Source organism: Salvia miltiorrhiza, chromosome 6, assembly GCF_028751815.1.
Source record: "Salvia miltiorrhiza cultivar Shanhuang (shh) chromosome 6, IMPLAD_Smil_shh, whole genome shotgun sequence".
NCBI lineage: Eukaryota > Viridiplantae > Streptophyta > Magnoliopsida > Lamiales > Lamiaceae > Salvia > Salvia miltiorrhiza.
Genome location: NC_080392.1, coordinates 12,790,328 through 12,807,795, shown reverse-complemented (window position 1 = coordinate 12,807,795; position 17,468 = coordinate 12,790,328). Strand labels below are relative to the sequence as shown.

Below are 17,468 nucleotides of genomic sequence, written 5' to 3'. Positions count from 1 at the left end.
TCTCAGAGTAACCAATAAAATAGCTGCTAACTGTTTTGGAGTCCAATTTCTTTTCATGTGGCCTATAAGGCTTTGCCTCAGCAGGACATCCCCAAATATGAAAGTGTTTTAGACTAGGCTTTCGACCAGTCCAAAGCTCATAAGGTGTTTTAGCTGCTACTTTAGTTGGTACTCGATTTAGAATGTAAGCTGCTGTCTTTAATGCTTCTCCCCAGAGGGACTCGGGTAAGGTAGAATGAGCAATCATGCTCCTCACCATATCCTTAAGAGTCCTATTTCGTCTTTCAGATACACCATTCATGCTAGGCGACCCTGGCATTGTGTATTGTGGGACGATACCACATTCCTCTAGGAATTTAGCAAATGGTCCTGGACGTTGTTCACCTGATCCATCATATCTACCGTAGTATTCACCACCACGATCAGATCTGACGATCTTAATTCTTTTGTTGAGTTGATTCTCAACTTCAGCTTTATAAGCTTTGAACACGTCCAAAGATTGAGATTTCTCATGAATTAGATATAGGTAGCCATAACGTGAATAGTCATCTGTAAATGTAATGAAATATTGTTGACCATTCCAAGATGCTGTAGGGAATGGCCCACAAATATCAGTATGAATTAATTCTAAGACGTCTGTAGTTCTGTTGGCACCTAATCTCTTAATTTTGGTCTGTTTTCCCTTTATGCAATCTACACAGACATTAAAGTCTGTGAAGTCAAGTGATTCCAAAATGCCATCATGCACAAGACGTTCAACTTTACCTCTTGAGATATGACCTAAACGCTTGTGCCATAATGATGCAGAATTTTCTTTATTTAATTTGCGTTTAGTACCACGTGATTCCACGTGCAAGGTTTCGTTATATGATGCAATTGTTCCCAACAAATAAAGGTTGTCATAGGCACTTAAATAACCGGTTCCAACAACATTTGAATTCAAAGACAAAGTAAACTGATTGTTTCCAAATGAACAACAATAACCAAATTTGTCCAACAAAGAAACAGAAACCAAATTCCGTCTAAAAGACGGTACAACAAATGTGTCTTTCAAATCCAAATAGAAACCAGTTTCTAATAACAACCTAAAATGTCCAATTGCTTCCACTTCCACCGAATTTTCATCGCCCATAAAGATGTGTCTTTCATCATCACTCGGCTTTCGGCAGCTCAAAAATCCTGCATAGAAATACTTATGTGAGTAGTAGCACCAGTGTCTACCCACCAAGTATTTCTAGGTACTGAAGTTAAATTAACCTCAGAACAGACCAAAGTAAAAACGTTTCCTTGACCCTTAACCTTATCGTTTTTCGCAAAACGCTGATCAATTTCGTCAAGGAAATCTTTAGCACAAGTAATCTCCTCAGAATCTGGACCCCTAAAGGCATTCGGAATGCTGTGTTTCATGATCATTAGACTCATGCGGTTAGAACGGTCCCACCTCTCAAAATCCCTTTTATCATCAGGGGCGCTATCTGCAGTGAGAGGTGCGGATTGTTCCGCCCTAAGTGCAAGGTCTAATTCCATACAGCCAAGCACTATCATCAAGTGCCTTTTCCATTCCTTGAAATTAGTCCCATTAAGCATGGACACAGAATTGATGTTAGAAGATATTGTGGCAGCGGAAGATGAAGTAGCTGAATATTAAACAAAAGAAATAAAAACAAGTTCACATCAATATCCATAATTGGATAATAAATTCAAAATAATGGTTAATCCCATCTCAAGATACCAATCACAACATTAATATCATATCTTTGGATAGTAATATTAATTGTAAACGGTACTCTTGTTGCAGTAATCAAACATTGACAATAAGGTATGTCGAACAGCGAATTAATCTTTGGATTAATATGTTGCCCACATATAATACATATAATTGTCACACATTTATTACCACAAGTGTGTATATAATTCTGCCAAGCATCAATTAACCTTTGGGTCAATTTATAAACGCATGAATTATAAACTCACAACCATACCAAATGTAACGACCCAACTTCCCAAGAAAAAGAAATAAGGAAATAAAGAGATATGAACAGATCAATTACGAAGATTTACCCAAAAGATTAGGTATTTGTGTTTTGAAGAGATTAATAAAATAAAGATAAAATAAATGAATGGGCATTGAGCGACATAAATCGAATAACAACATTCAACTTTTCCAGGATAGCATAAGTTTAGTTTCGTGACTCTGATCATAATCAACGATGGCTTCATTAATAGAAATACGAATTAAGAGTCTAAGCTCAATAAGATAATACTGCACCATATAATAGAAGTTCTTAGTTTAGGGAATTGAAAGACAAGATAACAAGCTAGTCGTTAGCGGAAGCAAAAGACAACGTGGAACCCTAGCCTCAGCTCAGCCCCATCTGCACCAACCGATCAACCTGAAAACATTTAAAAAATATTTTGGGCTGAGCACTAGTGTACTCAGTGGGTTATGCATTTTATAAATATTTTATGAAAATAACCAAAACAGTTTATCCAATATCACAATCATAACTCAGAAGGTTTTAAAACAGAAATCCACTTCTAAGCATGACAAAACTTTTCCCATTAAGTGGCGCGCCATGTAACGTTCGATTGTTACTCGCTGCTTATGATCCCGGACCTCTAGCCACCGACGGATCGCTTTCTTTTCTCCCATTTATCAATCTCGGGACGCACCCGGTCAGATCAATAATCATAACTGTGCTTCGGAACACATCCAGACAAGCACCCTTATAACGCCTCTTTGCTTTGTTAGTGCACGATGGCGATCAACCCATCAAGCCACTAACCTTGTGTACACAATCCTCATCTAACGTGTTAGGCCAAATGAGAATCTCGATCGATGCTTATGCGAGCATTAAACAATACAGAACGCACATAAAAACATTTATATTGGATAAACAAATAACTTTCATGAAATATCAGAGCTTATATAACTCAAGATACATTTGTAAAATAAAGCCCACCTTGATTGGACAAAGTCCGAAGTCAAACGTAACTTGTCTCGTAAGCAATGCTAATCCTCTTGGTCAATTGAGCCTACAAGATAATCTAAACTTAATAGGTCTCGTGATACTAGCCTTAGATAATAGCAAAGTGAGGCTACTAAATTCTGATTCGCTATGCCCGGATTTTTAAAACTCACTTTATAATCTTAAAAATAAATTTTCAGCTAAGAGCACCAACAATACCCTTTGCTCGATTTTTCATAAAACCTTTAACTTAAAAGAATGTCAATGCATAAATATTTTTCTTTCATAGCCACAATATAATTATAAATAACTAAACCCATTTTCAATTAAGTCTAATAATACAAGCCCAAATTTAATAAATTGCCAAGGCCCAACACATTTTCTTTTTAATTCTTCTTCTCCCTTTCTTTCACATGCCCACACACACATTCTCACAATCACAAAAACACTCACAGACGCACACACCCAGCTGCGCGTCACAGCATTTCCTCTTCCCCCTTCTCTCTTCCGGCAGACGACAGCAACGCCGACCTCTGGCCGCCGCCGTCGCCGCCACCCCTGACCTCCCTCTCCCTCGCCCTTGCTTTCTCTTTCTTCCTTACCTTTCCATCGCTCGACCCTCTCTCTCCCTGTCTCGTCTCCCTCGCGCACGGCCCGGCTGCTCCTGCAACTCCGGCGGCCGTCGCCGCTGCTTTTCCAGCTGGCCACCACCTCTTCTTCCTACCCTGACTCTCCACGCCTCAAATCCCTAAAATTCCCTTCTCCCTAAATCCCTAATTTTCTCCTCTTCCACTTTTCTCACCCACGACAACAGCCAACGGGTGGGTTGCTGCCGCTTCACCCTCCATTCACGGTGAGAATCGCCGCCCTACTCTCATCCGGCGACATCAGCATCAGCCCCCAGGCCCGCCGTCATCGCCGCCCAGCCGCCCTCCACCATCTCCATCTCTCTCGCTCTCTTACTAGAACGGGCAGCGGCCACCGCTGCAGAGGTCCCTCTGCTCGGCTACATCCCCGACTCACACCGCACACACCGACACTCACAACAAAAATCAAGCTCAACAAGATCGGAGCTCAAAGATTGAAGTTTTATCAAAATAAAAGGGTTCGTTCGTCTCTGTGTTTCTTCAATTCATTCACAAAAGTCCAGCTCAAAGTATAAATGTATTCTCTCTGCTTATATAATGTATAGATGTAAATTAAAGAGTAGTATATAGAGTAGATGATGTAGAGCTATGAAGTTAAAGGTGAAACCTTGGTGTGGTTTTGTGGTTCTAGCTTTGAATAGACTGAGTTCTGTGACTGTTTTGTTTGAGTTTTCTGCAAAAACATATGAATTATGCTTAAGGTCTGATTTGATGAGGAAAACAAAAAGGAAAGTGAGTAATGGAGCCTGAACCTTTCTTTTTCTTCTATTTCTTGAGTAAGTAGTAGTACTTTGTTTGTTGCCTTGTGGATGATATTGGAGTGATATATGGAGAAAATGTCCCGAATGATCGGGAGGAAATGAGGATGATTGGTGATGGATGATTGGCGTAAAGGGTGTTTCTTCAGTAAAGAATGCAGAACGAAGTGGTGATTGGGGTAAAAGAGTAGAGAATTTATGGAAGGTAAAAAGAAGCGTGGCCTTTTGGGAGCCATATCTCATGAACTAGGATTTAGATAATTAAACCTCACTGCGAAAATATCTAAGATTTCCTTTTCCCTTGCACATGATTCTTGACAAAAGGAATTGGGCCTTTGCTCATATCAACTAATGGGCTTTTAAAAAAAATGCATATTAGCCCGAAATGTATAAAAATCATACTAGTTTGAAATAAAGAGTTGATGATTCATCCAACATAATTTGAAATAAAATATACGTTGAAAGGTTCAAGTGATACTAACTCAAAAATATTCATATCTAATTCGTGTAAATAAATTCACGTGATCGCATGACAACGTTAAACACACACCAATCAATAATCTTAATTTAGTAAAACTTTTGAAAACTTCTTTGTTGGAATTTAAAAACGAATATATATATACATCTAATTTCTTTTTCTCCGGGCATAACTACTTAATAAACTAAAATTCAAAATTTCTATTAAAATATTCTATTGGTAAAAATCGGGGTATTACAACCCTCCCCCCTTAAAAAAATTTCGTCCTCGAAATTCGCATACTCATTTTCTAATTTGGAATACTAGGTCTTCATTCCATCTTACAACTCTTTTGTGGCCTTTTTCCATCGTTTGATTGTCTCACTCTTATTCATAGCTAGTGATTCTTCATTGCTTTAATTTAGAACAATATGCGTGTTCTAAATGATTGATCTCAAATCGAAGATTTTCATCTCGTGATACTATAAGTGGTATGTTAGATACACAGTCATACCTGCTAGGTTTTCATCATCTTGAGCTTCTTGACATTGGTTTAGGGCATAAATCCTAGCTTGGTATGATGGCCATTGATTAGCTAAGTGTCCATGCTTCTGATGTTGCTGGGTTTTTCCCCCGTTCTTCCTTGGGTTTGGGCATGCCATTGCAAAGTGCCCAAATTGTCCGCAGTTGTAACAAACGTTGGACCCCTTCCTGCATTCACCTGCATGGGGTTTCTGACACTTCAGACATAGGGGTTTTTCTCCAATCGTAGATTGTTGTTGTGGCTGGTTCTGATTCCAATTTTCTGTCCACGGTTTCTTCTCATTTTCGAAATCTTTCTCATTCCACTTTCGTTTTCCCTTTTCATTATTTGGATATGACGCGTGTTCAAACTGTGCAGGTGCTTTTCCTTTCTCTCTCGGTAGTAGTGACTCGATGGTGAGAGCCCTACTTAGTGTTTGTGCGTAAGTGAGACCTCCCTGACTTGCTAGGGAAATTGAGATTTCGGGGCGTAACCCGTTTCTGAATCTCTCTGCTCGTTTTTCGTCAGTGTCCACTAGATGTGGAGCGTACCTTGACAATTGATTAAAAGCTCGATCATATTCTGTGACTGTTCCGTTTCTTTGTTTCAAGTTCCAGAATTCATTTTGTTTCTTTTGGCGATAGCAGCCAGGTATGTATTTTTCATATAACTCCGCCTTAAAGTCGTCCCAAGTGAAATTCTCCCATTGCTCATCGGTCATAGTTCTTCTTACAGATTCCCACCAAAAATCGGCTTCATCCACGAGTTGATAGGTGGCGCATATTATCTTTTCTTCATCTTCACAGCGGATGTAGTTAAAAATTCGTTCTATTGCTCTAATCCATTTCTCGACATCCGTAGGGTCGCCTAAACCATCAAATGTAGGTGGCTTCTCTTTGCGAAATCTTTCCATTGCTGAACGATTTGGTGCTACTTGTGGTGCAGGCTGCTCCGGGGCAATTCCTCGTCCTCGTCCTCGTCCTCGTCCACGTCCTCTTCCTCGTCCACGTCCTCTTGTTTCCATGTCCATCCTGTAGTTAAAGGTTCATTTGGTTAACAGGACTTAACAATATTGTATGTGAATCAATCATAAAACTATGCGCGCTACAAGAAAGTAAATTGAACAACACGCATAAAGTTTGAATAAATTACTTATATATATGAGCAATACATATATTCAAAATAATAGTGCATCTCAAAAGAGTTCCTTTTGGTTAATACGATTGAACATGGTCAGATGTAAACTAATCATAATAACTAGGCGTGTTAAAGAAAGAAAATTTTGAAAAACACGCATTAAAGCACGAACAAGATACTTATGTATCATATGTCTCAAAATAGGACTTTCATTATACTCAATAGAATAGTGTGTCTCCAAGTGTTTATTTGAAATACATAGGCACAATGCAATAATATTTAAAAAAATGTCTGGGGTGTCTAGGTAAGGTCTGAGTTAAATGTAGAAGAATTTGACCTTACAACCAAAAGGTTAGATGATTATATCAAGAGAAATGTTATTCCAAACAACTATTACAACTACTAATCTAATAACACAGGCGGCAGTTGTTCTCTCTTAACTCTCTTGTGATAGATTTCTCAATTTCGTTCTTAAGACCTTTCGATGTCAATAGCCTTAGCTTGAAGCTCTTGGTCAGCTATAGAAAATCGCCTATCATTGATCTTGTGCATGTGTCGGTTGTCCCTGTTTTTCATCATTAAGGTGTCACACGAGTCCCATCAATGATTCGATATCTAATACTTTTCCATTGCGTGCATCCATTTAAGTGTCGTAAATTCTCCTTAAATTTCCTCGAATAAATCATCTGGCTACTTGATGTAGTTGTGAAACTTCTCTTCATACTGTTCTTGCAAATACACTGGAGTGCATTGCTTATAGAATATCTTGCCTTGTTTGTCCATCTAGAAAGAAGAACCAGTAACATTCAAATATAATAGCGCTAGGCTAGATCTAAGTTTCTCTATTCTATAAACATCATAGATTCTCTATAAGCATTCTATGTTCTTCAAAGTTCTAGCCTTCATAAACTTAAAGATCTCTAGACAAACGTCTAGTTCATATGGATCGAAATCCTGTCATAGCATTAGATAGTTCTCCTCTAACTATGAGGTAAAACATACTCTTGAGCTCATAGCTTTAGTTGACTATTGGGTCAACCTACTCATAACCGTTAAGTCAAAAAGGTTATAAATAACCTAAGTTGACAAATAATATCATTTATGTCATCTGAAATATTCTTAACATGCATGGGGTTAAAAATCATAACATATCTTTAATCATAAATGATTCATAGAATCAAAACATAAATAACATATCTTTTTTTTTTTTTTTTCAAACATACTTATGTGAGCTCAGAGAGACTCATCATAATATTCTTCTTCTGAAAATAGATCACGTGGGCTCGGAGAGTCCCATCATGACTACATACTTTGCTTCTTGTAAGGACTCGCTGGTCCAAAAATCATACTCTTCTTTCTTGGCATAAACATTAACTTTTTGCATATATGTGAATCATTCAAGCATTTCACAAGGCAATCTTTTTGCGCGCACTTTCTTGGAATAAAATTATTTATTTGAAAATTTTTAAAACGTACCTTTGTTGATCAGGCAGTGAGACGGTGAGCCGAGGTTTGCAACAATACTTAGAAGTCTAGAGGTACTATTCTAGACTCGGAATAATTCAACCAGCGGTAGTCAGAGACACGAAAGAAAACTTGTGCTCTGATACCACTTGTAACGACCCAACTTCCCAAGAAAAAGAAATAAGGAAATAAAGAGATATGAACAGATCAATTACGAAGATTTACCCAAAAGATTAGGTATTTGTGTTTTGAAGAGATTAATAAAATAAAGATAAAATAAATGAATGGGCATTGAGCGACATAAATCGAATAACAACATTCAACTTTTCCAGGATAGCATAAGTTTAGTTTCGTGACTCTGATCATAATCAACGATGGCTTCATTAATAGAAATACGAATTAAGAGTCTAAGCTCAATAAGATAATACTGCACCATATAATAGAAGTTCTTAGTTTAGGGAATTGAAAGACAAGATAACAAGCTAGTCGTTAGCGGAAGCAAAAGACAACGTGGAACCCTAGCCTCAGCTCAGCCCCATCTGCACCAACCGATCAACCTGAAAACATTTAAAAAATATTTTGGGCTGAGCACTAGTGTACTCAGTGGGTTATGCATTTTATAAATATTTTATGAAAATAACCAAAACAGTTTATCCAATATCACAATCATAACTCAGAAGGTTTTAAAACAGAAATCCACTTCTAAGCATGACAAAACTTTTCCCATTAAGTGGCGCGCCATGTAACGTTCGATTGTTACTCGCTGCTTATGATCCCGGACCTCTAGCCACCGACGGATCGCTTTCTTTTCTCCCATTTATCAATCTCGGGACGCACCCGGTCAGATCAATAATCATAACTGTGCTTCGGAACACATCCAGACAAGCACCCTTATAACGCCTCTTTGCTTTGTTAGTGCACGATGGCGATCAACCCATCAAGCCACTAACCTTGTGTACACAATCCTCATCTAACGTGTTAGGCCAAATGAGAATCTCGATCGATGCTTATGCGAGCATTAAACAATACAGAACGCACATAAAAACATTTATATTGGATAAACAAATAACTTTCATGAAATATCAGAGCTTATATAACTCAAGATACATTTGTAAAATAAAGCCCACCTTGATTGGACAAAGTCCGAAGTCAAACGTAACTTGTCTCGTAAGCAATGCTAATCCTCTTGGTCAATTGAGCCTACAAGATAATCTAAACTTAATAGGTCTCGTGATACTAGCCTTAGATAATAGCAAAGTGAGGCTACTAAATTCTGATTCGCTATGCCCGGATTTTTAAAACTCACTTTATAATCTTAAAAATAAATTTTCAGCTAAGAGCACCAACAATACCCTTTGCTCGATTTTTCATAAAACCTTTAACTTAAAAGAATGTCAATGCATAAATATTTTTCTTTCATAGCCACAATATAATTATAAATAACTAAACCCATTTTCAATTAAGTCTAATAATACAAGCCCAAATTTAATAAATTGCCAAGGCCCAACACATTTTCTTTTTAATTCTTCTTCTCCCTTTCTTTCACATGCCCACACACACATTCTCACAATCACAAAAACACTCACAGACGCACACACCCAGCTGCGCGTCACAGCATTTCCTCTTCCCCCTTCTCTCTTCCGGCAGACGACAGCAACGCCGACCTCTGGCCGCCGCCGTCGCCGCCACCCCTGACCTCCCTCTCCCTCGCCCTTGCTTTCTCTTTCTTCCTTACCTTTCCATCGCTCGACCCTCTCTCTCCCTGTCTCGTCTCCCTCGCGCACGGCCCGGCTGCTCCTGCAACTCCGGCGGCCGTCGCCGCTGCTTTTCCAGCTGGCCACCACCTCTTCTTCCTACCCTGACTCTCCACGCCTCAAATCCCTAAAATTCCCTTCTCCCTAAATCCCTAATTTTCTCCTCTTCCACTTTTCTCACCCACGACAACAGCCAACGGGTGGGTTGCTGCCGCTTCACCCTCCATTCACGGTGAGAATCGCCGCCCTACTCTCATCCGGCGACATCAGCATCAGCCCCCAGGCCCGCCGTCATCGCCGCCCAGCCGCCCTCCACCATCTCCATCTCTCTCGCTCTCTTACTAGAACGGGCAGCGGCCACCGCTGCAGAGGTCCCTCTGCTCGGCTACATCCCCGACTCACACCGCACACACCGACACTCACAACAAAAATCAAGCTCAACAAGATCGGAGCTCAAAGATTGAAGTTTTATCAAAATAAAAGGGTTCGTTCGTCTCTGTGTTTCTTCAATTCATTCACAAAAGTCCAGCTCAAAGTATAAATGTATTCTCTCTGCTTATATAATGTATAGATGTAAATTAAAGAGTAGTATATAGAGTAGATGATGTAGAGCTATGAAGTTAAAGGTGAAACCTTGGTGTGGTTTTGTGGTTCTAGCTTTGAATAGACTGAGTTCTGTGACTGTTTTGTTTGAGTTTTCTGCAAAAACATATGAATTATGCTTAAGGTCTGATTTGATGAGGAAAACAAAAAGGAAAGTGAGTAATGGAGCCTGAACCTTTCTTTTTCTTCTATTTCTTGAGTAAGTAGTAGTACTTTGTTTGTTGCCTTGTGGATGATATTGGAGTGATATATGGAGAAAATGTCCCGAATGATCGGGAGGAAATGAGGATGATTGGTGATGGATGATTGGCGTAAAGGGTGTTTCTTCAGTAAAGAATGCAGAACGAAGTGGTGATTGGGGTAAAAGAGTAGAGAATTTATGGAAGGTAAAAAGAAGCGTGGCCTTTTGGGAGCCATATCTCATGAACTAGGATTTAGATAATTAAACCTCACTGCGAAAATATCTAAGATTTCCTTTTCCCTTGCACATGATTCTTGACAAAAGGAATTGGGCCTTTGCTCATATCAACTAATGGGCTTTTAAAAAAAATGCATATTAGCCCGAAATGTATAAAAATCATACTAGTTTGAAATAAAGAGTTGATGATTCATCCAACATAATTTGAAATAAAATATACGTTGAAAGGTTCAAGTGATACTAACTCAAAAATATTCATATCTAATTCGTGTAAATAAATTCACGTGATCGCATGACAACGTTAAACACACACCAATCAATAATCTTAATTTAGTAAAACTTTTGAAAACTTCTTTGTTGGAATTTAAAAACGAATATATATATACATCTAATTTCTTTTTCTCCGGGCATAACTACTTAATAAACTAAAATTCAAAATTTCTATTAAAATATTCTATTGGTAAAAATCGGGGTATTACACCAAATGTATTAAATAAATTGATCTACATAAAAGGGGTCACTTTGGCGACATTTTACTTCAATCAATTTATTTAATATACAACAAACAATAGATATTATTATTGGGAGACGATCCTTAAGACGTATTAAAATCTATCCCATAGGGAGAAGATCCTTAAGAAATTAATACATCTATCCCAATAAAATATCCAATAAAAAAAATATTCATAAAAAAATATCCACGATAATCATAGTAAAGAACTGATATTGTATTCATGGATTCCAATCGCATAAAATCCCAGAACAATAAAAAAATATCATAATAATTTATTAACATATTATTTTTAATTAATCACAGTGCCCAAACAAATTTGAATTGGCATATCAATTAACCAATTAACTTTCTGCACAATTATGATAACTTCAAAGTTATCAACAATACCGCAAATTGTAATTCACAAGTTCGGCGCAAATTAAATATGCCGCCGTCGTTTATAAATTAGTAAATTATAATTTCACTTTTTTCAATACCCCAATTCATATGATGCAATTCTCAAACAAAGCAATTGTTTCGGCAATTAAATATGCAAGTTTCATCATTCTGGGCGATTGAATTTTCACAAGAATTGACGTCAGTCCACGAGAATTCACATACCAAATTTCGTTAATCAACTTTGTTTAAATAGTTGAATAAACCAAATCAGTTTTATTTCAATCATTACCGACACGGAAATCTTCAGATTTTATAAAAAATTCCAATTTCCGTTAAACATTCAAATTTCAGAAAATCATCGATAGAGTGGCTCTGATACCACTTGTTAGAAGTAATTCATGTAATTACCACAGAATCTATGATGATAAACTGAAAATAATTAAACCGGAATCACTAACCTGAAGCCATTACGAATTCTGTATGAAGATTTGATCTTCCAGGAATACAGTATCTTCTTTTAGCGTATTTCTTTTGATGGGAAAAAGAATACAGAACGGTACAGTTTCCCGGGGACCAGACCCCATATTTATAACTTCTCAAGTTATCCATATTTATTATTTGGTCCCTCAACAAATAATAAATATAACATTTAATATATACATAATATGATAGTATTTATTTACATTAATTATATATATATATATATATATATATATATATATATATATATATATATATTTGTCCACTAATTGGATTAATTAAGAATTTAATCCAACAACATTATCTCATTCACCATTTGCTTGTCTACAAATTTTACTATTTAAAACACTTATAGAAATCTTAGGTCGAGCTTGCCATTTTGAGTAGTCATGGCAACCAAGCTAGGAGTTAACCAAAATTGATCCTTAATGTTTACATGTCTATTGTGACACCGACAGTTCTCACCTAAATTTCATCTCATTTACTAATCGATTGTTCTAGAACTTAAACCTAAATTATTTTATTTCTGTCCACGAAAAAACTTCCTACTTTTTCTTTTTGGGACGTCCACAAAAGAACTTCCTACCTATTTTTAGAATATACTCTACCACTTATAAATATCTCATTTACCCTTACTTTTCACCTTTTCACCACTCTCAATACTAATTAAAGCATCTTTTCACAATTCTCATAACTGAATAATCTTTTTTCTTAAAATTTGTGTCACTCCCTCCTATGAAGTTCTTTCATGGATGGAGGGAGTACTAAAATATTTTTTTGGATAGGTATCACATCCTTATTTGAAAACTGTAAAAGTCAAAATTACACCAGATATTGCTACAATGACGTGAATTTTTTTTTCCATATTCTCTAATGAAATTCCATATAGTTATTTAACTAAAATTAATGAATCATATATCAAAATTTTTCCTCTTTTCAAGAATATAATAGCCCGTAAATTATTTGCACCAATCACATTTTAATTTGGTAAGAGAAACCCAAAAATGTAACTATAAGTCGAAGTATGTCAAAATCTCCTTCATTAATTGCTTTCAAACTTCAACTAGACCACTAAATTATTCTCTATTGTTAGGTTGATCTTTCTCCAATAAAAATCAAATGGTCGGAGAGGGATGTGAATGCATAAGTGCATTAAGTGTAAAGGGCTTTTAAGCAAATGTGCAGCAATTGGAGGGCCAAAGTGCAAAGAATATTGTTAGTTAGTTTTAACTAACTAACAGACTCATTCCTATCGCGCATGCTGCAGCTCAGATTGCGAGTCCGTTTCTCAATCATTTTGTGCGTTTAAAATATTATTTAATCCACATAGATAGGGTTAGAAGTTTGTAGAATTCTCTGAGAAAAAGAGTTGAGAGAGATGTGAAAACAGTAGCCTTGAAGTTAAGCTTGTTAGCTGTGATCTCTAGCTCTTTTGTGTAATTCGTGTAGCTTCTTGTTCTTGATAGTGAAAGTTCTCTTCTGATCTTCCGTGGATGTAGGTTTTACAACTGAACCACGTAAAATCTTGTGTTCATATTCTTCTTTACTTGTTTTTAATTTCATCACAAACTTGAGTGTTTGAGCTTGCATATTCGAGTGTTTGGTTGTTGCGGTTTGTCTTGATCTGTTGCATTCAACAGCTTGATTAAGATTAACAAATTGGCGTCGTTTGTGGAAAACGAAGAAGGCGCGACGAAGAACATTACGAGGAACATCAAAAGTCGGACCTTAGATTCAAGAAAGTAAAATCAGAATAATATTTTGAGTTGCCATCTTTCATGGCAATACCAAAGTTTGAAACCGAAAAGTTCACAGGCAAAAATGATTTTGCTTTGTGGAGGCTGAAGATGAAGGCGATTCTCACTCAGCAAGGACTTCTTGGTGCTCTAACTACCAAGAAACCACCTAAGGAAGGAGAAGACAGTGAGAAACACATGGACATGATGAAAAATGCTCACATTGCTTTTATACTTTGCCTAGGAGATAAAGTATTGCGTGAAGTAGCAGGGGAAGAGACTGCAGCTGGAATTTGAGCAAAATTGGAGAGCCTATATATGACCATATTTTTGGCAAATAGGCTGTACATGAAAATAAGATTGCATTCTTATAAGATTACAGAGGATAAGGCAATCTTGGATCAGTTAGATGATTTCAATAAAGTTGTGGATGATCTAGCATATATTGAAGTTAATCTTGAGAATGAAGATAAAGCAATTCTACTCTTGAATGCTTTACCTAAATCCTATGATAATCTGAAAGATGTCATGCTCTCTGACAGAGAGGCCTCCATTACACTGGAGGAAATAGTTAATGCCTTGAAATCCAAGGAGCTTCAAAAGGTTGCAGACTCCAAACAAAAGCCACCAAATGAGAGCCTGAATGTTAAAGAAAAATTCTCCAAAGGTAAGTCAAAGAAGCCATGGAAAGACAAGCAGAAATCTGGGCAGACATTAAAAGGAAAAAGGTGATCATGACACAAAACAAAGTAGGAAGTGCCATTATTGTCAAAAACCTGGCCACATAAGGAGGGATTGCTACAGCTGGAAAATGAAACAAGCCCGGAAAGGCACTACACCAGACTTTGCTGATATTGCAGAGCAATATTAGGAAGCAGAAGCTTTAAACAATATTTCTTCAAAATTAAGAAATGAATGGATTCTTGATTCTGGTTGTGCCTTTCATATGTGTCCAACTAAATCCTGGTTTCATGATTTGAAGGAAGAAGATTTAGGATAAGTGGTCCCTGGAATGATGAAGTTTGCTCTGTAAAAGGTATGGGATCAATCAAACTTCAACTTCATGATGGCTTTTTCAGATTGTTATCTGATGCCAGGTATATCTCCCTAGCCTTAAGAGAAACTTGATTTCTCGTGGTCTCTTACAACTTAAAGGCTGTGAATTTAAATCTGCTAAAGATTGTTTACTAGTTGTTAAGGGTTTCTAAAATTATGATGAAAGACATGAGAAAACATAGTCTGTATCATTTAGTTGCTTCCACGCTATAACTAGTGAAACTGATAATGTCTCTGAGAATAATACCATGTTATGGCATGCTAGACTAGGACATATAAGTGAGAAATGACTAACTGAACTTAAGAAACAAGGAACCCTCAAAATTCAACATGATATTAGAATGAATGATTGTGAAGCATGTGTATTAAGCAAGAGTAAGAAGCTGTCATATCACTTTGTTTCTTCTTTTCTTTACTTTTGGTCGTTGATCGGCGTGGTAAATATATAGTACTACCTCCGTCCACTAAAACTAGTCCTAATAAGAGATTACATGAGTTTTAGTAAAAATGATTATTATATTGTGAGTGGAGAAATAGTCTCACTTAAAAAGTAGTGTAAATAATGATAATTAATTATATTATGAGTAGAAAATAGGGCCTACTAGTAATAGATAATTTTAAAAAATAAAAAGTAATTAGTTTTTATGGATATTCTAAAATAATAAAAATGACTAATTTTTATGGACGGACGAAGTAATTTTTAATTTTATTTTAAAATGGCTAGAGGAATAACTTAACATTGAAGTAAAGTTGATAGAGAAATAACTTAATTAGTATAAGTGTAAAGTTTAATCTTAGTATAGTAAGGTCGGCGCACATGTTCCAAATTTCCAATGCAAGCTGTAATGGTAACTTGATTAATTTATTGCTGCCATTGATTATATACGGACTTGTCAACTCTATATAAATGATTTAGTATTGGAGTATCTATCTATTATTTAATATGATACATATTGGATCATTTTCCATCACTCTCTCTCCTATGTGGCACTCTCACAATGTAGTATTTACTTCATTCTCATTCTACACAATATGACATTTTTACATTTATTTTCATTCATCCCACATTGAATTTATACCAAACTTCATCAATTCATTACCTAAATAAAAGGCTCAATCTCCATGAGTACATTTGCTCATCTAGCTTTCCCACATTGATATTCTATTAAATTTAATCATGGGAAAATCTAGATAAAGAAATACTTATAATATGTATTTCAAATAAATAGTTTTTCACATTTTTTATAGTTGCAATAGTTTTTCACATTAAACATCATAATTCAAACTCTAAAAAAATTGTAATTAGATTTCAATATTTACAAACCTAAATAAATAATACTAGATGTTTTAAAAATAAATAGGTTCTTCATTGAATTTGGTCATATAAAGTAAAATAATACTTAAATGTATTTTAAATAAATAAGTTATTCAATTTAATTTCGTCATATAAAATAAAGAAAATGATACTAAGATATATCATTATGGTCATAATAAGTGTAGAATTGATGAAGTTTTGTAAGAATGTGTTGATCTAACACATTCTCATATATGGCATTTATTTCAATTAAATTATTTCATATATATTTTTGCACTAAAAAAAAGGCTTAATCTCCATGCATATATTAGCTTATCATCGTTCCCACGTTGATATTTTATCATTCTTGCATTGATCTTAAATTGAACTTCATCATGAAAAAAACATAAATAAAAGGATACTTTTGATGAGATGCATTTAAAATAAATAGATTCTTCAATTTAATTTGATCATAAAAAATAATTTTAAATAAATTATCTTTAATATCATCACATATATCATAAAAAAAGTGGAATACTCCTATGTTGCATCATCATATTTTTGCATTTTTATTTATCCTATATAATTTTCCAAAGATTTTAATATTTGGTTTATCCTAATTATCAACCAATTATTAATTTATATTTTGCATCATCATATTTTTGCATTTGAATATTTATTCATTCTTATTTATCTAAATCTTTTCATCCCATATTGATTTTTTTATGTGATTTCACCAAAATTAAACCTATATAAAAGGATGTTCTTACTCTTCAAACCAAATTTTCACATTTAATTGGTGGAATGATTGATCAATTTTATTTGGTTAAATAAAAAATTATTTAATTTTATTTTTAAAAACAAATACTTGTGATTAAATAAATAATTCTTCATTTAAATTTTGTCATAAAATAAGATATTTTGCACATTTTTTTTATTTGTAAAAGTTGGATTACACATTGATTTTTTATGAAAATTTACCAATTGAGATACTAAATAAATTTATATGATATAATTTGAATCTCGTATTAATCTTTTTAAGCCTTAGACGGGATGATTATCGAAACTTAGTTATGGTCTTTCAAACTTCAAACAAGATGATACTTACTAGCCAGTTATATTCTTTTAAACTCCAAACGGAAATGATGCTTGAAACTCAATTATGGTATTTTAGATGATGCACATAAGCCTATTATGTTTTTTCAAGCTCCAAACAAGATGATGTTTAGAAGTTAGTTATAATCTTATAAGCTTCAGGTTGTATAACCTCACGAGTCAAT

The 17,468-nt window shown here is 35.4% G+C and overlaps 2 protein-coding genes across 4 annotated transcripts in view; one reads left to right on the top strand and one right to left on the bottom strand.

Annotated features, from left to right (window-relative positions):
* The window catches only part of LOC130988768 (cyclic dof factor 2-like), a 52,422-nt gene that overhangs the window by 10,750 nt on the left and 24,204 nt on the right, over positions 1 to 17,468 (top strand). The window lies entirely within an intron of this gene.
* Positions 2,199 to 10,974, bottom strand: LOC130988787 (uncharacterized). 3 transcript variants are annotated; one of them, XM_057912747.1, is made up of 7 exons: positions 10,488 to 10,974; positions 10,343 to 10,408; positions 9,083 to 9,155; positions 4,369 to 6,385; positions 4,224 to 4,289; positions 2,964 to 3,036; positions 2,199 to 2,393 (listed from the first exon to the last, which is right to left on the bottom strand). In XM_057912747.1, exon 4 carries the CDS (start codon positions 6,382 to 6,384, stop codon positions 5,314 to 5,316), a length of 1,071 nt encoding a protein of 356 aa, XP_057768730.1. In that variant the 5' UTR covers position 6,385; positions 9,083 to 9,155; positions 10,343 to 10,408; positions 10,488 to 10,974; the 3' UTR covers positions 2,199 to 2,393; positions 2,964 to 3,036; positions 4,224 to 4,289; positions 4,369 to 5,313. The 3 variants fall into 3 exon arrangements, with proteins under 3 accessions (XP_057768730.1, XP_057768732.1, XP_057768731.1); XM_057912749.1 differs by lacking the exon at positions 2,964 to 3,036; XM_057912748.1 differs by lacking the exon at positions 9,083 to 9,155.